We start from the raw sequence: 25,555 nt of genomic DNA, 5'->3' as shown, positions 1-25,555 counted from the left end.
CTTGTACCAAGAAAGAAATGTAGACATGATTTCTACAGCCGCACAGCCAGGGAATACATTTTAATCAAAATGCTCGCTTCGATGGTGAACGGTCTTTGGCTGTATTTCAGACATGTACAATTTAAGTTCTTGTGTTTAACAACACTTTGCCTGCCAATAACGCATATATGCGTTCTTTAGAATCCATCACTTTTTCTTTCTTTTTTTTTTTTTTTTTTTGACCCAAAGACCAAGGAGATATGATTTTTTGGAGATCTAGACTCCCATCCACTTCCTTGTTACTTAAAACTTAAAAATTCTGTATCTCGGCTCCTGAGTACTTTTTTTTTTTCAATGAAAAATCTCTGGCAGGCATTGAGGCAACAGCTAAAAATCTGAAATAATTCTGGCAGTCAATCGGTTAGAATACATCTGTTAAATGAAAACTAGCCTTTTCATGTGCTGTAAAGCTGAGGATTAGTCTAATCTGTGTGACTGACAGGAGCAATTATCAGAGGAGCAGAGTTTTTGCCATCGTTATTAAGATGAGGACAGAAGAACGGATAGAGTTTATCACTGAAGGTGCAGCCAGTGAAAGAGTAGATTAGAACTCTGGCCTCCACATCATAAAAGGAGACCAGACCCCCCTCGTAATCCACAAACACTCCCACTTTCTGGAGCCTCTCTGTAACAGAGAGGAGGACAGGAGGGACAGCAAGAGCCTCGTACTCATTTCCGTTCCTCAACCATACGGCCCAGTAACCATCATCAGCGCTCATTGTGATGTGTCCCTTCCTGTTGATGGACTCTCTGGCCACTCCTATGGTCCAGCCAGTCTTCCTTTTAACCTGAACCTCAAAGTAAAATCTTCCTGAGGAGAAGCTTTGTTTTCCTAAGACACAGACACAAAAGGAGAATCTCTTTCTGTAGTTTAGGAGATTCTTCTTAATGCCGCCATAATGCACTTGTTTTCCATCCTCAGACAGGATGAGTTTGCAGTTTGCTGTATCAGGGTCCAGAGTTACATCCACTGCATATTGCTGGACCCTCCTCAGCTCAGCATCACCCAGCTCCTTCTCCATCTCTTCACCGAGTGTCACCAGCTGAGCCACAGCTGTCCTCACAGTCCCCACATATGAAGACTGAGGGACATTGACCTTTGTCCAGTCAATGGTAGGTGGAGGGGTGTTGATTAATTGGAAGTTGTGGAGGAGGTGGAGGTGGTCTTCAGTGTGTGAGAGCTGCTTCAGCTCAGAGCTTCTCTGCTTTAACTCAGTGATTTCGTGTTGCAGCTCTTTAATGAAGCCTTCAGCCTGTTTCTCTGTTGTTTTCTGCTTCTCTTCAATCACATCAATGAGCTCAGCCTGGCTTCTCTCAATACAGCTGATCAGAGCAGTGAAGACCTGCACACTGTCTGCCATCTCTCTGTCTGCATCTTTCTTGCCGAGCTCTACTGAGTGTTCAATCTCCTGAACCTTCAGTTGTCTCTCCTGGATCATCTGCTGAACTTCAGCCTCTGTCTTTCCCAGCTCAGCCTTCTTTCCTTCATATGCCTCTTTCAGAGATAAAACTTGATGTACCTTGTCTGACTCAGTGCACAACTGACAAATACAAATGAGGCATCTCTTACAGAACAGCTCCAGAGGTCTCTCATGTATCTTACACATACATTCTTCCGGGTTCTTCACAGGGTCAATTAGTTTGTGTCGTTTTAACGCTGTGACTCTCTGATGAGGCTCCAGGTGAGTCTCACAGTAGGAGGTCAGACACACCAAGCAGGACTTCAGGGCCTTGAGTTTGGTCTCAGTACAGACATCACAGGAGACTTCATTTGGTTTAGCAGGTTCTTGGTTTGTGTTGGTTTTAACTTCCACTTGAGCAGACTTTCTAAACTGAGCAACTATATCAGATATGAACGTGTTGACCCTTAGCTTGGGTTTTTTGTCAAAAACCTCCTTACAAATGGGGCACTCGCACAGGTCATTAGTGTCCCAGTAATGTGTGATGCAGGTTTTGCAGTAGTTGTGTCCACATGGAGCCGTGATTGGATCAGTGAACACATTCAGACAGATAGTACACAGGAACTGCTCTTCAGACAGGAGACTGCTGGTAGAGGCCATTTCTACAAATTGAGAATAAAGAAAGTGTGAAACACTGGAAAAATATATAGTACTTTTTATTTTATTTTATGTATTACAATATCTACTTGACTGAACATTACACTTAGCCCACTTCAGCAACAATTCTTTGGAATGTAGAATGTTAAGGCTAAATTAAACTGGAGAACTTATTATTTTGTACACATTTAATTCAGTTAACTCGCCTGTACTGTATATCTGTATAGCTGTTGTGATTGTGTAGTCACAGCAGAGTTGTGATTTAGGCTCCTTTCACTTTAGACAAGTTATTGACCATGTTGTGCAAGTTCACTAGCTCAAAACGTTCACTAAACACAGATTGAAACTACACAGATTTGAACTAGTTCACGTTCATAGTTAACTTTTTTCTTCTATCTAAAGTTATGTCTGTGACTCTTCTTATTTTCCCTTAACTGACAGTTTGGACCCCCTTAAAATATCAAAAAGAAAACATTTTGACCTAATTATTTTATTTCTATCTACACAGTATAGGTTTTTTATGTAACTAATTGAAATATTTCGGCATTTTTTTATTAACAATAATACAAATATATTGTAAAAGTATTTACAGAATTTAAATGCAATTTCCCTCCCTAAATACTCAAAAAAAAACATGAGCTACTGTAATTCATAAAATGTAAAAAGAAAAAACGTATCATTTATCTCCAAGAAAATGTTTTTAAAGTTTTTAAAACGTACATCACAGATCAAACATCAAATAAATAGACCAATAAAAACACAACTGGTGGTTGGTTTGCAGTCAAGCTAGCAGACTATACTGTGCAGTTTGCCTATATTTAGCTGCTAAGTGACTGAATTAATTTTTCACAAATTCAGGGGAAAAGTTGACATAATTAAACATTAAATGAGCATACGGTACCTCGCAATTAATACTGTAGGTGTCAGCTTTTTTTTCCCCCGGCACTGTGACTGGAGTCCTGAGTCTGATGACCAGCAAGTAGATGCAGTGTTGGCCTCCTCAAGTAGGCTGCTTCCCATTTAGATACCCGCTTTTGGCAAACTGACCCTATATCACCGGATCCGCTGTCATCATTGATTGGCCACCGTTTGTCCCGCCTTGTTATATTTTGATTAACTAGGTTAAGTTAATCAACTTTACTTATCAGCTCGCCGGTGGTCACGGGGGTGTTAAATGAGTTTCCAGGGGAAGGGAAAGACAGCAGAGAAGTTAATATACCGATTACAGGGCAAGAAAAAAGGTAACTATTGGGAAGTCGGAATAATGGGATGTTTGAATTATGAACAGACCCCAAAAAGACATCACATTCAATGCAACACCGTCAATAATTGGCAAAACATAATTCAATATACAGCATACAACATACAATAACAAGACAACGCACAGTAAGCATGTCTGAACCTTCCCACAATCTCGAAGTGAAGGGGGTTTGAGTGGTTGCTCACCATTGTGAGAGGGGGTGAGAGACAGAGGTGGGTGAGTATGATGAGTGATGTGATTGATGATCACAGTACCAGTAGATTAAAGAGGCCGATACTGTGACAATTTAACACGATCAACTATCTGTCTACATTGTTCAAGATTCTACAGCAGTGTAGACGGATACTTGCATGTATTGTATATTTTAATTAATAATAAACTGTATTTGTATAGCACCTTTCAGGACATGAAATGCAGCTCAAAGTGCTTTACAGAGCAAGACTACAATTACAGTTACAACTAATTTAACAATAAAGCAAAAAAGAAAAGCAAAAGCATAAAACGACATTAAAATAATAGCAAAAAGGCAGTGAATCAGGCAGTACAGTGAGGCCATGGATAACAACACAGAGATTTAAAAATCAACCAATAAAATCAGCTAAAAGCAAGAGTGGAAACAGTTGAATTACTTTGTGAACAACACCCTCAACAACAATGACTGTGTGTGTGTGTGTGTGTGTGTGTGTGTGTGTGTGTGTGTGTGTGTGTGTGTGTGTGTGTGTGTGTGTGTGTGTGTGTGTGTGTGTGTAAGAGAGAGTGAGATGAGACATGATCAGTGATTAATTATAAATGACGATTCAGATGATCAGAGTATCCATACAAATAATAAGGCTAGGTGAAAGATATCTAGCATATGGCTGGGCATTAGTGTGTATTGTATACCCATGGCTATTGTGGGCTGAAATTGTGGGCAATTTGTTAGTGGGATAGTCAGTGGTACTGTCTTGTGTTTTACAGTATAATGCTCTATTACACACGTCATGGCTCTAGCCTTCTTAACATTTACAGCGAGAGTCATACCAAACGTTTGGCTGTATGTTATGCTGATCCTTGCAGCTTTCTCCAGCTGAAAGGCCCCTATCACTTTAGATAGGAAAATAAATTTTAGTCCCATCATGCATTAACAACTCTCCAATCCATCATTTACATTAGGGGATGAACATCTGTCTAATGATCAAGTTGAATGATGAGAAATAAGCTTAATTACCGTAATTTTCGCACTATAAGCCGCACCTGACTATAAGCCGCAGCAGCTAAATTGAATGTTTGGAACATATATAAGCCGCACTTGACTATAAGCCGCGGGTGTAAAATCCATAGATTTAGGAGGTCCCCTAGTGGCCGTTAGCTGTAAAAATCCATAGATAAGCCGGCCGCAGGGTCGAAAAATGGGAAAAAAGTCGCGGCTTATAGTCCGAAATTTACGGTAAACAAACTTTTATATTTGTATAGTATTTGTATGAACTTAGTCAGGGAATATTATCAGAATAATGTCATATCTAGGAATAAATTCCTTACCAAGAAATTTCTTCACCAATGTGTTTGTAAAGGTGTCTAGTAACACATCTCACAAAGACTGAAATGCAGTTTCCCTAGGGGAATTTTTGACAGCTGCTGAAAGTTGGGGTACCCACCATAACCTTATGCGGGGGATTAATTCTGTTTTAAGTAGTATGTGAGGGGTCAAACTAGGGTGTTTTTATGATTCTGAATCCATTGCAAGCATTTATTTTGCACCAAAACCACTCCTTGGGCTAAAAACGGCCCAATTTCAATGGGCTTTTTACACAAACAAATGACTTGGAAAAGGTTGGCTATGGCCGTTTTAAGCCCAAGGAGTGGTTTTGGTGCAAAACAAATGCTTGCAATGGATTCAGAATCATAAAAACACCCTAGTTTGACCCCTCACATGCTACTTAAAACAGAATTAAATTTAGTTTTTTTCCCCCCGCATAAGGTTATGGTGGGTACCCCAACTTTCAGCAGCTGTCAAAAATTCCCCTAGGGAAACTGCATTTCAGTCTTTATGAGATGTGTTACTAGACACTTTTACAAACACATTGGTGAAGACATTTCTTGGTAAGGAATTTATTCCCAGATTTTTGAAATATCCCCTGACTAACCAACCAATTAAGCTTTCACAACGTGGCACCAAAGGAGTGAGCCATCTGCGACAACATTTGTCAGTATTTACTACCCCCCCCCCTCCACAATTTCGGCCAAATATGTATTTACTTTATGTATGTCCCCCATAGTAAAATACACATCTTAGCTGATCGAACACCTACACCAATCACAGTCCCCACAATGACATCAACAATATGACATCAGTCTTGGTCTTGTTACATCATATTTTAATTAACAAGACCAAAAAATATTTGTGAATATCTATCTATATTATGTCTTTGTGACCAAACAACTTAATCTTTGACATGTGTGTCTCATTATGTCCTGGGGGTGTGCAGTACTGAGGGGGAAGTTAGTCAGACCAACGGTTTCCAAGAACCGAAAAACCACAAATATCTGTCTGTGGAGGACGCAAGACCGACAGAGCTCGATCCCTGAACGGACCTGTTGGGCCCAGGCCCAGGGGCCCAAAGGTCAGGGGGCTCCTCTAGAAAATTAGGCCAACTGAGGCCCACTGTTCCAGAGCCTGACCCTGAATTTCAGAAGCTGAACCAAGTTGTCCTTTCTGGTTGCCCACGGGTCGGCCCCCTAGACCTGTATACTCTAGAACAGGATTGGGCAGGATTTTAGCCCCGAGATAAATCACCACTTCGTTTACATTTCATTACAAACTGCTAATTAAAATAATGCTAACAGAATAAGACAATAGTTTAGAAAAATAAAGGCAGATAGATTATGAAAAAGTCCAACATTTATTGGACTTTTAAAATACTGATGAAAGCACTCCAGTTTCATGCACGATACATGGTTGAAATTTCAGTTCCTAGTCAAATTTCAGTTCCTAGTCAAAAGGATTTGTGGTTTTTCCGAAAGTATCTTTCCAACTTCCCTTTGTTCACTGTAGCTGTGCAGTGGTTGCGACAACATGAGACAATTAAAAATACTTACGACAGTACTTTATTGTTTCATGTACAGCAGGGGTATTCAACTAGATTAGACAGGGGGCAACAATTGTAAAATGACTTGAAGTTGGGGGCCACAAGACTGTGACAAGTGACAACAGAAATGAACAAAATGTTAATGCTTAACCGTTTCACTGTTTTTTTGTGTGTTATATACAGTAGGTACCAAGAACGGACATATATGTCCATTATGGTAACTTACCAATATGGTAACTTAGGGCCTGCTTCATACTGCATTTATGCGTTCGCTAGGATAATTTCTGTGCCAGTCCTTTATAGTGCACAGGCTTAGATTTTGATATTAAGGAAATGGGACGTAGATATGTCAATGTGTTCTGTACACGGGGCATTGGCATGGAAGTGTATTTTTGGAGGCAGGCTGCCAAGGTGAAGTGTTTACATGTTTGTATGAATGAAAGGTTTTTGCTTTCATTTGTTTTGAGCACCCGGATGATAAGAGCACAAGCTCTTATGATGTGTTTGAAGTGGATGAAGATGGAAGATGTATTTCTTAAGGGAAACTTACTCACCAAATATTACATTTACCTGCATTTGGGTTCTTGTAGCAGTGTTTTGACTGCAAATGCAATACTGGTGGGTTTTAATTTGGGACCCTAAGTGAGGGACATTCCTCCATCATAAATAGTAGCCTACATTTTATTCTTATCGATTAATGGTTGATGAACCATTAATAAGCTTCGGTTAACGATTATGAAAAACATAATTATGTTATCATTAACAAAAATGGGTGCTATGCTAGAATAATTCTAAAGGAGCAATTGGTTCACGGTAATAAAGCATCTGAATCCATCTGTGACAAAACACTTTTTTTCAGTGTTCAGAGTGAATTCAGTGTTCAGAGTTCATTGATGATGGTGTTTTTCCTTTCAACAGTGTTTTCAAGGTGACTGCTTAGCTTTTAATCTGAAGTAACCGTAGGGTTTGATTTTAATTAACTGTTTGTGATTTAGCTAAAGTTAGACCTGGTGTAAGGTAAACACAATTCATAAATATTTACACACTGAAAATCAAGCTCCTGATTTTTCAGCCATGATTCTTTGCACAACCCAATGCCTGGAAATGCGTGTTGTCCTTGTTCAGCAGAAAAAGTGATTGTTCTATCTAGCAAAGACAACCATCACGCATCATGTCCTGGGAAAGAGCTGCGTCTGCAAGTCATGACATGGCAGAAAATGTCAGGAAGAGTGCGTGTGTGCATGTGTGTGTGTGTGTGGAGGGACAGCAGAGGGTGAATCTTATTTACAGTCCAGGATATCCTCCTATTCTCCTGTAACCCCCCCCCCCCATTACCCCCATTACCCTGACTGAGATTATACAACCTGTTCCTCTCTTTCCCCATTGCTGACATAGTCTAGGCCACGGGTTCCCAAACAGTGGGTCGTGGACCCATTTTCAAGGGTTGCGTACTTATCCCTTATTTCAAAAGATTAAAAGACTGAAAAGAAGTAGTGAAAATAGCAGATCTACAAGCTCACAACACGTCGCATATGTGAGCTATTGAAACTAGTTTGGGTCCCGGAACGACATCAACTTTCTCTTTTGGGTCTCGAGCTGAAAAGTTTGGGAACCACTGCTCTACGTGTGTGTGAGAGAGAGAGAAAGAGAGAGAGAGAGAGAGAGAGGCAGAGAGATGTTTTAGTTTGGTACACAGTATCTAATTTTTCTTTGCTCATGGTGAAATACTCAGTTTTTTTGTGATTATGAAATTCAAATTGTGTAATGGTGCAATGGTTTAAAAAGATAAACCCAACCCTGTATAACACTCTCAGCGTTAAATTAACACTGTACTGTACTGTGCGTGTGTGTGTGTGTGTGTGTGTGTGTGTGTGTGTGTGTGTGTGTGTGTGTGTGTGTGTGTGTGTGTGTGTGTGTGTGTGTGTGTGTGTGTGTGTGTGTGTGTGTGTGTGTGTGTTGGAGCAGTGGTTCCCAAACGTTTAAAGGAGAAATCTTTGGGAACTGCTGTGTAGAGAGAGACAAAAAGAGGAAGGGAAACCCCCCCCCCCACACACACAGACACACACACACACATAGGTGCCCCTCCAGAGCCGTGGGTCGAATCCAAGAGGGGAGGGGACATGAGGTGAAGGCAGTGAAAAGACGGCTGGACAAAGACAGATGTCACACAGTCCACTGGTGAGCGTCCGTGGGAGCACACAGAAACAAACGCTATAGGCATTGCAGGACACAGAAAGGGAGGGGGAGACAAAGACGGTTGGAAGAGCGCAGCGGAGAGACAGACAGACAGACAGACGGGGAGAAGGTACAGTTATGGGGTCCTTCTGTCATCTTCAGCCTTTGGGCTTCACACTACTCACAGTGTTCCTGCTGGACACCAGCCTGCTGTCTCTTGGAGCCACTGTCGCATCAGGGCAGGTAAGGTCATTCATTCATTGTTTGTCACCACTGTAGGGGCAAAGAGACGCACTTCTTACTCACACAAATATCTCGAAAACACTAAACTATCACGGTTTTCTCCACAGTTGCAATAACAACAACATTTAATTGTTTTGAGTGCTTACATAGATGTCTATCGCAGTGGTTCTCAAACTTTTTCATGTCAAGGAACCCCGACTTGACACTTATTAGTCCGCGGACCCCCATTTAAAAAGATATGCCAGGAAGGGACCCCCATAAGAGAAGATCTTTACAGCTCGATTCTCAACCATGCATGTCAAACCAGGACCCCCAGTTTGACATGCATTAGGCTACGGACCCCCATCTAATGGCATTTCTATCTCTGGGACCCCAATTTATATTGTAAAATCAATGTTAATTTAACTCTGAGAGTGTACAAATGGAACCAAATGGACCCGTTAGGGTCCATTTGTACACTCTCAGAGTGTGTACACTCTCTGAGTTACAGACCCATAAGGGTCCATTTGGTTCCTTGGGGGTCCCCGGACCCCACTTTCAGAACCAATGGTCTATCGTGTTGAAAATCAAATAAAAAAATCTATTCAAAAGTCAATTTTCTTTTCCGGAAATAGCAGAGCTGCAAGCTCACATTATTATATATATTTTTAAATATAGTCACCCTAATGTTACTCCTCTCTGCAACATGTTGAGCATCTGTCAAAGTCAGAAAGTGGCGTTGACGTATCGCGTACGCACAGACCTGTGATCCAGCCCATGACCCGTGTCCCATCATCACATGTCGTCTCCTCTCATCATCCTGTTTCTCTCCATGCATGATACTATCTAATCTGGCAGGAAAGCCTCAAAACTGCTCAGTAGTACAAGGGATTGTTAAGGGCCGTCAACACCAAGCACTATATCAATAATAACAATACTCTGTATTGTTCACCACTGTCATCATTACAGTTGTGGTGGATTCTGCCATCCACTTGACTTAGAATGATTTTTAAAACCAAATTGTTATAGCTATGGTGCTTGGTGTGCACGGCTCATTAACCACTTCAACCCTGGGCATGTCATCATAGCAATTCTATTACTTGAAAAGAACAATAGGGCTTATATTTGTTAACAGTTGTATAGTGGCATGTACGGTAGTATATGCCATTGTCTCTGTTTGAGGGTTAGTTTTTGTGTCATTTCGAGGTAGTATTTTATCGTGTACTGCAGTCAGTCCATGGAAAGCTGTGTGCTGTAGATCTGGACTGACTGGGCAGATCCCAACAGAAGCAATTAGTCTCTTCCTGTTTATTTTTGCTTCAGTGCAACATTTGCCAAAGTCAATAACACTGTGGTCTTTGATGTCCTCCCAGTACACTGAAAAGTTATGATCTCTCCATGCAGAGTGGACTATTTGTGTAGCCTACAGTATGCTATACAGCAGGGGTACTCAACTACAAATCTTGAAGGTCCAAAAAACATTTTTTGAATAATAGTCCATGAGCCAGACAAGATTTCATTATCGAAAGAGTGGGCAAAACCATACCTATATTAAATTGTTCATAGGGTCAATACGAGTAAATAAATATATGATAACCTCTCCACAGGAGCAGCTTTTTCATGGTTATCACACATTTTGTTATTTTCCCCATACGTACAAGACAGGTGAAAAAATGACAAAATTTAAAAAGGAGTTATCATAATGAAACTTCCTGAGTTGATTACTTACATGAAGACAATGATTTATCGTATTACAAGTTTTCTGAAATTGTATATTTAAATATGCAAATTAGGCATTTAGTCCATGAGCCAGAGCCCCAAAATTGAGCCAGATATTGAATATTCCCTCGTTAAAAACCTTTGACTCCAACATCTTAACAAAATGAAATAAGTATGTTGACTCTGGCTTTGTCCAATGTTCCAATGTTGATTCTGGAAAGTTATGCAAATGTGGGCATATTTTCCTAATGCCTAATTTGCATATTTAAATATACAATTTCAGAAAACTTGTAATACGATAAATCATTGTCTTCATGTAAGTAATCAACTCAGGAAGTTTCATTATGATAACTCTTTTTTATTTTATTTCGTTTTTTGACCTGTCATGTACGTATGGGGAAAATAACAAAATGTGTGATAACCATGAAAAAGCTGCTCCTGTGGAAAGGTTATCATATATTTATTTACTCGTATTGACCCTATGAACAATTTAATATAGGTTTGGTTTTGCCCACTCTTTCGATAATCATTGCTCAATTTTGGGGCTCTGGCTCATGGACTATAAGGCAAAGGTCCAGATCCCCTCCCAACCAACCAACTTAGTAAAACTGTGGTGCAGAGCAGCGGCGCAAATCCTCTAATCTAGCTAATTTGACACTGTGTTATGTTAATTCTTCATTATTAATTACTTACGATGCACAAAGTGGCTTCAGGTTCTATTAAGTAAGTATTTTAATGATTTTAACATTTATTTTTATTATTCTACATGACTTGGGGGGGGGGGAGGGGGGGGGTCCAAATCTGAAGCTAGGGGGGGAGACAAATATCCCCCGTACCCCTCGGGATTCCCACGCCTGGTGCAGAGTATGAGAACAAACATGAAAATAAACATGAAAACAACAGAACAACAATTCAAATACTTTTTCACACCCCCTCCAAGAATCACTATTATTTGCCCAGGGTCCGCAGGGAGGTGTCCCGCGGTCCGCCTGTTGACTACCCCTGCTATACAGTGTATAGCATAGTGCCCTTTTATGTAACAACATGCCAAAAATAATTGCTTTGTTTTTAGCTCCCTCCAAAAGTCCATTTGTGAAGTGATTGCATATAAAGTAGTCAATACTTTTCTAGTTGTGTGCTTGTAAATCAGCTATTTTCACTATTAAAGAAAGGAAGTATATTATGATTTTCTTTGCCTAGGATGACATATACGCAAACTAGGGATCGATTATGAATCATTTAGCTGGGGACCCCCTGGAACCCCCTCAAAGATATGCTTTCCTTCCCCCTTAATAATTAACAAAAAAATGATTGTGACTGCAGCAGTTTACCTTATTGTGTTGAAGTATTAAACTGCTTCAAAGGTTAGCTGTCCTTCATGTTTTAATGTGGTCCAAAAAAATCCAAATGTGGATTTCTAATGTCTAGCGTTAATTATTTTTCATAATCATTTACCACAACAAATCGATTGGTTGGATTTAACTGTTGCATCCCTAAATGGTAACTGATGTGAGGCATTTCTCGCTGACAGAACGTGTGCGCCAACACGACGGTGGTGAGGACCAGGACGCAGTGTCACTCCTGCAGCATCAGTGTCCTAATCCCCTGTCGCTCTGGCTTCAAGCAGAGCCCAGGCTCCATCGCAAAGGACTGCAAGTGAGTGGACCTCAGTCGGAAGACAGAAAGTACTTGAGTCAAAGTATAAATATAGATCCTTAATCCATTAAGACCGGGAACGCACCTGTGTCATTTTAAGATTTCTTTAGCTATTCAAAAATAGCAGATATACAAGCTACGAGCTTGTAGATCTGCTATTTTTTTTTAAATCGTGAAAATGTGTGCAAATCTTTGAATATATATTTTTTACTTAAATCTTTGCTTCTGGGGATTCTACAAATGTCTTCTAAATCCTAACAGTTTTTTTGAAAAAACGTATGTTGCTATAATCAGTGGTTCTCAAACCTTTTCATATCAAGGACCCCCAAAATTATATGTATTTGGCTGCGGACCCCTATCTCAAAATATGTTGTTCCCAGAAGCCCCCAGAAGCAAAGATTTGAGTTAATTAAGACATAATTAAGACATTTGGGCCTTGAACGTGTGTGTGTGTGTGTGTGTGTGTGTGTGTGTGTGTGTGTGTGTGTGTGTGTGTGTGTGTGTGTGTGTGTGTGTGTGTGTGTGTGTGTGTGTGTGTGTGTGTGTGTGTGTGTGTGTGTGCGCGATTGTGCGTGCGATTGTGTGCGTGTGTGCGCAGGTACGTGATAAAAACCGGGTCCTTCCAAATAGGCATCAGTGGATGCTCTTTTGAGTGCTACAAGGAGGTGGAAGAGAAACAATGCTGTCCGGGGTTCTGGGGCCCAGATTGCATTGGTAAGTACACCATCACTTTACAAAGACATCTGTTTAAACCCTGCTTTCCTTTAAGACACCTCTTTTTTTTTTCAGCTTTCAAGCTGAAGACTTAAGTGCATGTACTAATTGTATTTATTTATACAAGACAATGGTACCAAACATTATGTGATTTCATTTGTTTCTTTCTGTGCGGAAGACGTGATATAGATGTACAGTAGAGAGCTTTAAGCCCCATGTCTTTATTTTGTGATATTCTCAATTACGATCTCTCGATTATGTTGGAGATAAAATTGTATATAGAGCTATCACATTGTATTATGAGGTGTAACACAGAACCTCCCATAACCTGAAACTTTCCAGAACGCATGGAGTTCTGTGATGTTTTGTTTGTTTTGTTTCCGTTTCCATTATCATCACAACCACCCCTGAACAGGGAATTATGTCATCTAAAACAAATACATTAAAGGTAGTTCATATTGTTTTGTTAAGGTAAGTGTTAGTGTAACAGAACTGTAACACTATAAAATCTAAGCTGATAACTTAGGACTCTCGCTGAAATTGGCAGCCCTATTTTCTGTTTATTAAAGAGGTGGAGAGACGGGAAGACTCCTGTTATTAAACAAACACTCTACAGCAATGATTACTATCAGAATATAGAGGTTTAACCTTTTAACAATAAACTGTCGCTCAAGTTATGAGCTTATAGATCGACTATTTTTACTATTTTTGACGATCATACGATTTTCTTTTCACTCTTTTTAAAGTATTAGTAGTAAGTGGGTTCTGGATACCCAGGACTCATGGTTAGTACAGTACCACCTCCAGAGCAAGGCCCAAATTAGGTTCAGAAACCGAGCCGTAGCATAGTGGAAACAAATCCACAACCCGTGAAATACGCTTCTCGGCACTGCACCGCACGATTCGCTTAGTTCTTGTAATCAAAAAGAACCATTGGTGAGTCTGTTTTAGTATGAATGGTGTGTTATTGTTGTAACTTCTGCTGTTGGTGACGCCGGTGGAGACCTGAGTAGCTGATGTTACAGTAGTGGCTAATGGGGATCTAATAAATACAGTATAAATCACTGAGGGAATATTTTGATAGGAAGTGCTAAGTTGACGGATGTGACTGCAGCTTGCTGCCCCGAACAGAAACCAGAGGAGGAAATCTCCTCTGTGGGGAGGAAAAACATTACAGACACGTGGAACAGTTTCACTTTCCACTTAGTGGTTCACTCCGTCTATCCATTGATAACATAGAGAGAGTTCAACTGTACATTTGTACACTCTCTGAGTTACAAAATCCTCAGTTTTAAGTGAACACTGAGGATTTTAACTATGTAAGCTGTAATTAACGGGAGCGTACTGTAAGTGCTTTCTATTTTAAAACAAAATAGATAGCTCTAAATTCACATAGCAATCGTTGCTATAGAGTGTGTGTTCAGTAACAGGGGTCTCCCCGTCTCTCCTGCTCTTTTGTAAACAGAAAATACATTTTCAGGTCAGTATACCAATTGTATCATTTGTTTGTCCGGAGAGAGAACTCACACAGGATGCAGGATAAGTGTATCCTGTGTAAAACAAGGGAAATTTATGAAAACGACAACAGAAAGAGACATTCAAAATTGGAATAGGAATGGAAATGATCTTTGTGGGGTTCTCTATTCAAAATAATGGTATCATGACCTGAAAATGTATTTTCTTTACGATAAAGAGCTGGAGAGTCGAGGAGACCCCTGCTACTGAACAAACTAATACGGAGCGTTAACTTTTCGTCTTTTAGACTTTTTTACAAAAACATATTTTACACGCCTATTTAAGCAGCGCTGCAGATGAAAGTGCATCCGAGGTGTCCAAGTGTGTCAGTGGGCATCCTGTATGCATGGTGAACCACATTGAGAGCCAGCACTGGGCCCGTGGGTCCCGGATGCAGACCCCCGGCCTGCCTGGCTGCTGGGTGGCTGGGGGGGAAACGGTGGACTTACTTCCTTCCCTTCCTTACTGTCAGCGCAGTCCCCTGTCCTCCAGGAATGTGCTGACACCCAAAGTGCTGCTGGGATAGGGAGATCAGGCTTCCTCTCTCTCTCTCTCTCTCTCTCTCTCTCTCTCTCTCTCTCTCTCTCTCTCTCTCTCTCTCTCTCTCTCTCTCTCTCTCTCTCTCTCTCTTAACACTATCGCTAACGCTGTATATATATACTACAGTTTTACTGTATAATTATGATACAGGGGTACACACTGAAAGTGGGCGAGCAAGATTGAGATGTGACGGACACACAGGGGTCCGGAGGTGGCGCTAGCACGCCCTCCTCTGGGAAACACAATCGTTTTTGTAGCTGCCATTTCCTGCAATCTAGAGCCTTAAATCGTAACCACTTAAGCCCTCATTAAAAAAAAAAGCGATACGTAGCAGATCTACAGTACAAGCTCGTACCGCGTCGTGAACCAATTGCGTTTTGGTGACCAAATGCATTGTGAGCCTGTACAGTTGTTCTGCTATTTGTGTTTTGACTAATTTGGACTATTTTTGACAATATAATGACATGCCCAAAATAGGGACACCATATTGAAAGTGATTAAGTGATCAAGTTGCTCTTTTCACTAAATGTAATAGCCAATTACTAGCTAAACCTTCCCTATCTGGTTCAATAATAATATTAAATTTCATTGACTTATAGAGAGCTTATATAGAGGCTATGAAGCCTGTCTCAAGGTGCATAGCATTATTATGGAGGAAAGTAAACATTAAACCTATAGAAAATTATGAAAAACATTTACTGTTTTCTGCAGCTGAGTTAAAATCCTAATCGTATTAGACCTACATTGGGATAGCAGCGTGTTGATATCCCCCACATTTCCTGTACATGTGGTCTGGTGGGCAATGTCTACATTTCCAGGGAAATGTCACTTACTGGTCTGTTCGGAACATTTCCTGTTTTTCTACATTTACCGTACCATACAGAATATACAGTATTCCCAACACACACACAAGTGAAGTGAAGAGCAGCGAATGTGTAGGACTCTCTCTAATTATCTCCATTCATCTTATTATCTCTCTATCTTTCTCTCTCTTTCTACTGGGGACTGTTTGCTTTTGGATAAGGTTAAGAGTTACTCTAAACTGGTGTGTGTGTGTGTGTGTGTGTGTGTGTGTGTGTGTGTGTGTGTGTGTGTGTGTGTGTGTGTGTGTGTGTGTGTGTGTGTGTGTGTGTGTGTGTGTGTGTGTGTGTGTGTGTGTGTGTGTGTGTGTGTGCACGTGCGTGCAAGACAGAGAACAGAGAGCGATCTCATCTCCACATTCTGTATATTTTCATGCCAGCCAGGGTTATGTTGACAGATAGGAGATGGACCAGGAGAGAGGGCAAATCAGGACAGAAAAGATAGGAAGGGAAGTAAAAATCTCTTCAAGCAGTGGCGGTTCTATGTCCATCGGCCAGTCTGTCTGTCCGTCTGTATGTCCATCTGTCCGTCTGTATGTCCATCTGTCCGTTCAACTCTTTGGTTCCAAACAACATATCTAAAAAAAACTCTGGCTGGAATGCCATGGAATTTGCTCCTACTGATTCTGGTGACCCAGTGGCGTTTCCTCTAGCGGCTCCCGTAGGCCAACATTAACAACTGTACACGATATCTCCAAAGCTAATGGGCAGATAGCCATGAAACGTGCATGATCCTATCCTCCAGTCCAGTGCAGTGGTTTTTAAAACCTTTTGTGCAGAAGGGGCAAGTCAAAATCTCAAGGCACACCTGTATTCATAATGAAAATATCATATCTTCAAGTTCATAGTGCGTCACATAATGTGAGTTTGTAGATTGGCTATTTTTGCAACAACAACAAAAACATTGGGGGGAACAAAAGAGATTAAAATAAAATGATTGTAAAATGCCCGCCTATAATTGCATGCCAAAAATAGGGAGACCAGGTTGAAAGCGATTAAAGTATTACAGTATTACATCCAAAAAAAGTGTCCATAAGATGAAGCTTTTTCAGTTTTTAACATACATGATGTGCATGTTTTCCAGAGTGTCCAGAGCACGCAGCCAACCCCTGCAGCAACAATGGAGTGTGTTCCGACGGAATGGGGGGCAACGGAACCTGTAACTGTAAGGTACTGTAAGGTTCTCCTCACAACGTAGCTCGTTGTGAGCTTGCAGATCTGCTATTCTCGCCAAAATGTTCATCACAGAATAGAGATGCTATAGGGATCATGTGGTTAAAACACATAAAATGTAAAAGAAAACCATATGGATACACACATAAAAACAAAGTAAAGATGTACATAAACGTGGAATACCATATGTTTGTGGTGTTTTCTTTTTCTCAGCAACACCATCTCCCTATGCATTGAATGTTGCGATAGGAAACATGGAATGATAAAAATGTCCCCCTTTCCACTATCGCACAATATGATTTAACTTATGCGTGTGTGTGTGTGTGTGTGTGTGTGTGTGTGTGTGTGTGTGTGTGTGTGTGTGTGTGTGTGTGTGTGTGTGTGTGTGTGTGTGTGTGTGTGTGTGTGTGTGTGTGTGTGTGTGTGTGTGTGTGCGCGCGCATGGTGTCGTTTGTGTGTGTATTCAGGAGGGCTATACAGGAACGGCATGTGAGGACTGTGTAGCTAACAGATATGGACTCACCTGTAAATCAGGTACACATACTGTACCTCTCTTCATTTCTCTGAAAACATTATATAACATACTGTATATTTACTGTATATACCAGTATGTGCTTTTCTCCCCTCCATCCTATGATCGTGTACTAGTATGCACTTGTGTGCATGGTTTGTGCAGCGCTGGCATGCAAGGTGACGGGACATGCACCTGTTTCTCCGGGTACAAAGGCCCCAACTGTGACCAAGGTGAGAAGTTAATAGAAAAGTAAGTGAGAAAGTACGCAAAGAATTTAAACGAGCAGCAGAATTGTTTAATAACACTTTGAAACATGTTTCACAACACATGAGTTAATTTATATTGACGCTTCATTCTCACATACCTGAATATTGTGCCGTTTTATACTGCAATGTTTCAGTTTTTATGCAGCAGTCGCTTTACATTATTATACGTCTAATTTCCTATAATAATTCAAGTCTATATTCCTCATCACTTTGATACGTGATTATTTATTTTATTATTTAATACGTTAATTAATTAATTAATGATATGCAACTGCCATTGTCCTGTGGCACGATGTTTTCGTATTGCGCTGCTGTTCATTTATGTTGATACTTCCTGGAAACAGTTTCTCCTTGTGCTATTGTGTAAGGCGGGCTTGACCTGCTTTAAATGGAGCCATAGCATGAGATGGAACGTTCCTTTTAGACCTGGTCTTTCTCTCCAGAGATGCCTGAGTGCGCTGCTCTGAGCTGCCAGGACAACTCTCGGTGTATGGAGGAGGCCATGACAGGAAGGCTGGTGTGCAGCTGTATGCCTGGTTACCAGAGCGCAGGAGCACAATGCATATGTGAGTTTCATCACCAAAACCAACCAATGTTCTAGTTAAATGAGCACTTTGACCATTTTCAACCTTGTCTTCATATAATTGGCCGTCACTCTGGTAATTAGGTTTCTGAACTGTCCACAGCCCTCCTCTGAGACACAGAGTGAGTAGACGGAAATGGTGCCATATTATGATGAGCATTAGTGAGCACCAATTATCTGAAGGAAATAGGTGAAGTGGTCCTTGGAATGATCTGATAAAGTCAATTAATCAATGAACCGACTTTTGTCTTCCTCAGCCATTAACCCTTGCCTAAAGAAGATGTGCCACCCCCATGCTACCTGTGCCCACACTGGCCCCGACCAGCACCTGTGCACCTGTGCTGAAGGGTACAGCGGGGACGGGCATGTGTGCATGGCCATCGATCCATGCCAGGCCAACATGGGTGGATGCATAGCTGGCACCACGCAATGTCTGTACGACGGCCCGGGGACAGTGAGTGTGTGTGTGTGTGTATGTATGTATGTATGTACAGTGTGTACAGTATGTATGTGTGTGTGTTTTGTGTGATTTGATTGAAAGGTTACAACATGTCACGTAGTGACACATTGTGAGCTTGTAGATCTGCTATATTTCGCCTATATGGTTAACATGCCCAGAATGGGGTCGCCAAGGTTCATGTGGTTAAGTGGATACTTTTATTGGTTGCTTTGTGAGACAAGTTTAGTAAGCATTGACAATAGGGCTGCAACTATCCATTATTTTATTAGCGATTTTTCTATTGATTACTATTTCGATTAATCGTATAATCGAGATGCCATGTTTTTAAATTTTGTATCAACAAAAATCGATTAACCATTTATTCATGAAACATTATTTAGACTTTGTCGCAAAACAGTGTTGTGCAAAATAGGGATAAATTATTAATCAAGTATCTTCAAATAAATGTCTGTAGTTCACGTATCTCGAGAACCGTCCGACCCACGACTTCAAACTCGGCATGCACGTCACTCACGAGTCGACGACCCAAACGAGTGCCGTGCCCGGCGTCGAGTCGGTCAGATAGGCGTTGTCCACAACCACCGATCTCACTGATACGCCCATATATAGGCATATACAGTATGGAGACCCAGAACTTTGTTCAGAACCACAGAACCCACATATGCCCCTATATGGATGGGCATGCACCATATTATGGTCATATATTGATGACATCAGGGATCTCCATATATGGGCATTAAAAAAGGAAAAAGACACAGACAGGTAGACGGTTACAACGGGTACTCTGACAACAGGTATAATGAGTATTGCATAACCAGGTGGGGCATACATTACCGTTTTGCATCGTTCCCGACTTGCATCGTTCCCGAGTAGGCCGGTCTAGTTTTAACCCATTAAGACCTGAGGCTGATAAAAAAACTATTTTTTAATCCTAACCGTTTTCTGAAAAAACATATGTTGGTAGACCTTTTCATGTGAAGGACCCCCCAAATGGCCGCGGACGCCCATTTCAAAATATTTTGTTCCAGGGACCCCGAGAAGCAAAGATCTGCTATTTTTGAATAGCCAAAGAAATCTAAAATGACAGAGATGATTGTTGAAATGACACAGATTATTGTTTCTTTTTTATAGTCTATTAAATTGATTAGTTCGATTAACCGTTGCACCCCTATAGTTAATGTCCCGTAAGTCTGACCGTGTGTGTAATGCTCATGTTTTGATCCATATAGTCGCACTGTGAGTGCCTTTATGGCTTTGCCAACATGAAGGACGGGGTGTGCAGCCTCAAGGACGTCTGTCGACCTGACTCCTGCCACAAGAACGCCAACTGTGCCACCGTGGAACCAGGAACAGTACAGTCAGTGGCTCTATGATTTGTGTGTGTGTGTGTGTGTGTGTGTGTGTGTGTGTGTGTGTGTGTGTGTGTGTGTGTGTGTGTGTGTGTGTGTGTGTGTGTGTGTGTGTGTGTGTGTGTGTGTGTGTGTGTGTGTGTGTGTGTGTGTGTGTGTGTGTGTGTGTGTGTGTGTCAGTCATGTGTGTGTCCTGTGTGTGTGTGTGCGTGCCTAGATCTAGATGCATGCGTGTGTATTCCTATACTATGCTATACTATACTTGTGAGGGCCAAACGTCCCCCACAAGTACAGTAGAATTTGAGAAATAGACATTGTTAGTACCATTTTCATGGTCTACTTTCTAGTAGGAATGCTTCTTTTATGGTTAAAGAAGATTTGTGTTGTTTTGCTTACAATTAGGAAAAGATTTATGTCAGGGTTAGATATTTGGGGGATAGGTGGGGGTGGGGTTGGAGTTGTGTCTGATACTTAGTTGTGTGCCGGTGTCGCGCACCGAAAATAGCTGATCTTCTGCGAAGCGTTAAGTTGTAGATCGTCTATTTTTGTATTTAGGCGTAGGATTAAAAATGACAAAAGAAAATGATAAAAATGACTCTGAAATGAAATCACTGTCTTAAAAGGTTGATATCCTCAAGTACTGTATAGTAATACAAATGTATGTGTGTGTGCATGCATGCATGCATGCGTGTGTGCAGTGGTGGAAAAAGTACTCAAATGTTTTACTTAAGTAAAAGTATCAATACTGCAACATAGAAATACTCTGTTACAAAAAAAGTCCGGAATTCAAAATGTACTTGAGTAAAAGTATAAAAGTGTTGCTATCAAAATGTACTTAAAGTACCAAAAGTAGAAAGTACTCATTATGCAGAAGGTCCCATTCACCCCCAAGTTTTCAAATATAAAAATCTTTTGAAAATAGCAGATCTACAATGCTCACAATGCATCACATCGCATTGTGAGCTTGTAGATCGGCTATTTTCAAATAGCCAAAGTTTAAATAGGGCTGAAGGGATAATGTAGGTTTTGTAATAATAATCAAAATCTACAAAGTAACTAGCAACTAATTGTAGTGAATAAAAGTACAATATTTGGATCCGAGATGTAAAGGAGTAGAAGTAAAAGTATTGGAAATTGGAAATACTAAAGTACAAATACCTCAAATTCGTACTTAAGTACAGTACTTAAGTAAATGTACTTAGTTACTTTACTCCACTACGTGTGTGTGCGTACGTGCATGTGTGTGAACATTAACAAATGAATGTGTCATACAGTATGATCAATTCTTTCTCTCTTTTAGGTGCACCTGCAACCAAGGTTACCTTGGTAATGGGAAGGTTTGCTATGGTAACATCATGCAGAGGCTGAATGAGCTCAACACCGAGCCCGGTGGACAGTGGACCTCTCAGCTCAGCAGTGCCATCACCCTCTTTGGTAGGACCCTTTATACTGTATATATTGTCTCTGTTGGGCATATCCATATTTCAACTTTTTCTTGTTTTTTGTGTGTAAATGAATGCCTTACTTTGTCATACAAGAGTGTCACACAAAAGTAGCAAAAAAAACTCACAATGCGTTGCATCACGGCGCATTGTGTAGATCTGCTATTAGATCAGCTATTTTCGCTATTTTTGTAAGTGGTTAAAGGTGGGGTAAGCGATATTTTTTGTTAAAAGGTGGAAGCAGTATTCTGCCAATATTTTGCCAATTTCAGCCAATCAGGAGGTAGTACCCATTTATCAGCTTCAATGTTATAGTGTTCCACTTCCAGTTTTGTCTGCATATTTCTTTGTGTCATCACTTCCAATTGCACTTGTTAATCCTGTATCCGGTGTGAGTTCTCTCTCCTAATTGGATAAAATTGATAAACCGACCTGAAAATGTATTTTCTGTTCACTAAAGAGCTGAAGAGACAGGGAGAGCTACTGAACAAACACAAGGATTACTAGTATCAGAATATAGAGCTATTTAACACTTATTTGAACAAAAACATATCACTTACCATAAAATATTAACTAGACTAGAGCTTGTGACTAAATACACTACACTACACTACACTGCATCCATGGAACACAGGATTTTTTTTTTCAATTTCTTGAAAAGTAATGGTTTTGGACATACAAGGTTTCCACCCGACAGCGACGATATGCTATAATACAATTCAATTCAATTCAAAAGTGCTTTATCGGCATAAGAAAACATACGTATACATTGCCAAAGCAAATATGACCAATCAAACATCTAAACTGTAAACAAGAGCTGTGTCACTTTGCAACTTAGAAAAATTAGCTTACAAAACCATACAAATTTTGCATTTGCTATAAGTAGTTACACAGTATAGTACATGAAGGCAAGGATAACTTGGTATAAAGCTATTTAAACAAATGTAAGCAATATTTCAAGACTTAATTTTTTTTTTATTTAAAGGTAGTTTATCTGTTTATGTACCATAGTTCTATGTACCGAGATCAACTCTGTGCAGATAGGAGATAGATAGGAGTGCACTCTGGTTCTCAACTTTGGGTCCGGGGACCCCCAGGGGTCCTTGAGGAGTTAAAGGTCTGTAACTCTGAGACCTTACAAATGGAACCAAACAGATGAAACACTGAGGATTGGGGTCCAAGAGATTAAAAAAATGTTTTATCAAATGGGGATCCGTGGCTTAACCCATAAAAACCGAGAAAGCTTCTGTGTCATTTTAGATTTTTGCGTTGGCTATTCAAAAATAGCAGATCTACAAGCTTAACAGCGTGTCACTTCGTGCCGTGCTGCGAGCTTGTACATCTGCTGTTTTAGAATTATTTTGAAAAATCTTGAAAGTCTGAGAACTACTGATTAAGAAGGCATTTGTAGAATCGACCTCAGGTCTTAACGTGTTAAAGGAGGAGTTCACCCAAAAAATTACATATTTTCTATCAATTACACACCCCATGAAGCCTTGAATTCATGGATTTATTTTTGTTTTTGTGGCATTCCTAAGCCAATAATTTGATGACCGGGTGTGTGTCCGGTAGGAGACACAAATAATCTACTTTGTGTCTCCTACCGGATACATTAGCCGGTAGGAGACGGGAATCAATTTATTGGCTTAGGAATGCCACAAAAACAAAAATAAATCTATGGATTCAAGGCTTCATGGGGTGTGCAATTGATAGAAAATAAGTCATTTTTTGGGTGAACTACTCCTTTAATGTCAAACTGGGGGTTCTTGAAATTCAAAAGGCTGAGAATCCCTACTTTAAACCATTTCCATGACTTTTATGTTTGCCGTCCCTTTTCTCTTTAAGATGTTCTGTCGTGGCCATTGACCTCTTTGGGGCCCTTCACTGTTTTCGTCCCAATCAACAAGGGCTTCCGTGGAACCTCGGTGAGTGAATCCACAGAGAGTTATGTATACAGTAACTCTATAACTGTTGACAGATTCGAGGCTAGCTTGGAAGTATTCTACAGGTTGATCTCCTTCTAGGTCAGGCCCCCAGACCCCACTTTGAGAACCACTGTTCTAGGTTGTCTCCAAGTGATGCTGAGGCTTTGCTTGTCCTCATAGATTCATATATAGCACTATCATACTGTTGTGTAATATAAATGATTCTTGTTTGTTTGTTTGTTTGTTTTACACATTGTCTTTGCTAATAATGTTGGAATCATGTCAATGTGTGCTATTTTCAGAAATGTAATTCTTTTGGGGAAAAAAGCCCCCCTGTAACTCTGAGGACCCCCTAGGGCAGTGGTTCTCAAACTTGGGACCGTTGGGGAGTTTCGGGACTATACAGGAGTACAAATGGAACCAAAATGGTTCATTTGGTTCCATTTGTACACTCAGAATTAGGATTTTATAGATTGCAGATGGAAAATTGTATCACATGGGGGTCCAAGGCCGAATGCATATCAAACTGGGGGTCCTTGAAATTAAAAAAAGTTTGGAAACCACTACCCTAGGGGTCCTGGATCCCCTGTTGAAGAAACCTGCTTTCGAGGTTAGGTTGAAGATATAATATATTTCCTGTAAATATATATATATATTTTAATCCTCACTATTTCAGCTGAAGGGTATAATGGCTGATTCATCCAAAGCAAAGTACTTGTGCAAGCTGCACCTTGTTGCCGGGGAGATGGCCTTTGACACTCTGAAAGCTGCGGATGTTTACTACACCTTAACTGGCAAGGCTGGCGAGGCGGACAGCATGGACGGGGTGAGACTAACAGCACAGTACACTGTCATTATTTTACACTTTGGCTATTCAAAAATAGCAGATATAAAAGCTCATAGGAGCTTGTAGATCTGCTTTTTTTTTGAAAAATCTTGAACATTTGTGCAAATCTTTGAAAATATATTTTTTAAAACGAACATTTGTGACTCAAATCTTTGCTTTTGGAGGGTCCCTGGTCCCTCAAATCCAATGTTCTGCATCCGGCTTTAACGAGTGTCTATACGAACACAATTGGCCCCGTGTTGGGAGGGAAGCGGAGCGGGGAGGCTGATAAATGTGTGTTGCGCGGGAGGAGTAGGACGGAGGCCTCCTGGTGGGGGCTCCTCACTGGCAGGTGAGCCAGTAGGATACAACAGCAGTGACAACAACATACAGAAATGTGTGTGTGGGGAGGAATTAATTGGCATGACGAAAGATAATCAAGTGGACCCTGCTCCAGCTCCAAAAAAAGCTGGAGCAGGGTTGGTGCGGCCACTGATCTATCGGAGAAGCCCAAGTCCTTTGTACTGTATGTGCGTCTGGCATAACACTGATAGGAATCACTGAGGCCCTGCAGGTTCAGTCAGTGACATGAGGTGACACGAGGCATGGCCTTCACACCTCCGTCATGTCAGCGCTTCACCCCCCCCCCCGGAGCACTGTCAGCGTGATGGGGGTCTATTGTGTTGTTACCAGAATGTCTCCTCTAATGAGGCCCTGCTTTACTTCAACTACTGGGGTGGGTGTGTGTGTGTGTGTGTGTGTGTGTGTGTGTGTGTGTGTGTGTGTGTGTGTGTGTGTGTGTGTGTGTGTGTGTGTGTGTGTGTGTGTGTGTGTGTGTGTGTGTGTGTGCGTGTGTGTGTGTGTGTGTGTGCGTGTGCGTGCGTGCGTGTTTGCGCGTGTCCTAAGATAGCCTCAGTTTCCTTTCTGTCACTCTCTTCCTTTCCGCTGACCTCCTGTACTTCCTATATGAGGGAACGCAAGTCAACATAATATCTCTGGGGATGTTTGAATTGATGGCCCTTTACAGCCCTCTTCCCTTTCTCTGAAAGACAAGCTGCCTGTTTTAAAAAGTGCAGGCATCTGTTGCCTCTGTATGAGAGCACACACACACACACACACACCCTTGACTGCCTGGGACCGTTTACGTTGGCCATGCCATTTGTTCACAATTTGTCCCCAGAGCCATGCATTATG

The 25,555-nt window shown here is 40.9% G+C and overlaps 2 protein-coding genes across 3 annotated transcripts in view; one reads left to right on the top strand and one right to left on the bottom strand.

The window, feature by feature from the left end:
- Window positions 1-450: 450 nt before the first annotated feature.
- LOC308079482 (E3 ubiquitin-protein ligase TRIM39-like) lies at window positions 451-3,106 on the bottom strand. The gene is made up of 2 exons (XM_080421002.1): window positions 2,998-3,106; window positions 451-2,101 (listed from the first exon to the last, which is right to left on the bottom strand). The coding sequence occupies exon 2, from the start codon at window positions 2,097-2,099 to the stop codon at window positions 462-464; it is 1,638 nt and encodes a 545-aa protein (XP_080277128.1). The 5' UTR covers window positions 2,100-2,101; window positions 2,998-3,106; the 3' UTR covers window positions 451-461.
- Window positions 3,107-8,550: 5,444 nt separating this feature from the next.
- The window catches only part of stab2 (stabilin 2), a 57,660-nt gene continuing 40,655 nt past the window's right edge, over window positions 8,551-25,555 (top strand). The window contains exons 1-12 of one of the 2 annotated variants that reach the window (XM_080420660.1): window positions 8,551-8,840; window positions 12,070-12,194; window positions 12,793-12,908; window positions 16,908-16,993; window positions 17,464-17,530; window positions 17,645-17,740; window positions 18,220-18,342; window positions 18,617-18,813; window positions 20,049-20,176; window positions 21,469-21,602; window positions 23,456-23,535; window positions 24,212-24,361. In XM_080420660.1, coding sequence (XP_080276786.1) covers window positions 8,736-8,840; window positions 12,070-12,194; window positions 12,793-12,908; window positions 16,908-16,993; window positions 17,464-17,530; window positions 17,645-17,740; window positions 18,220-18,342; window positions 18,617-18,813; window positions 20,049-20,176; window positions 21,469-21,602; window positions 23,456-23,535; window positions 24,212-24,361 — 1,407 coding nt within the window. In that variant the 5' untranslated portion in view covers window positions 8,551-8,735. Of the gene's footprint in view, window positions 8,841-12,069; window positions 12,195-12,792; window positions 12,909-16,907; window positions 16,994-17,463; window positions 17,531-17,644; window positions 17,760-18,219; window positions 18,343-18,616; window positions 18,814-20,048; window positions 20,177-21,468; window positions 21,603-23,455; window positions 23,536-24,211; window positions 24,362-25,555 lie in introns of those variants that run through there. The other variant, XM_080420661.1, reaches the window with a different exon arrangement.

Source organism: Gymnoscopelus braueri, assembly GCF_963280865.1.
Source record: "Gymnoscopelus braueri genome assembly, chromosome: 23".
Lineage (NCBI taxonomy): Eukaryota > Metazoa > Chordata > Actinopteri > Myctophiformes > Myctophidae > Gymnoscopelus > Gymnoscopelus braueri.
The sequence above is the reverse complement of the archived record's forward strand: the minus strand, read 5'-3'. Positions and strand labels throughout refer to the sequence as shown.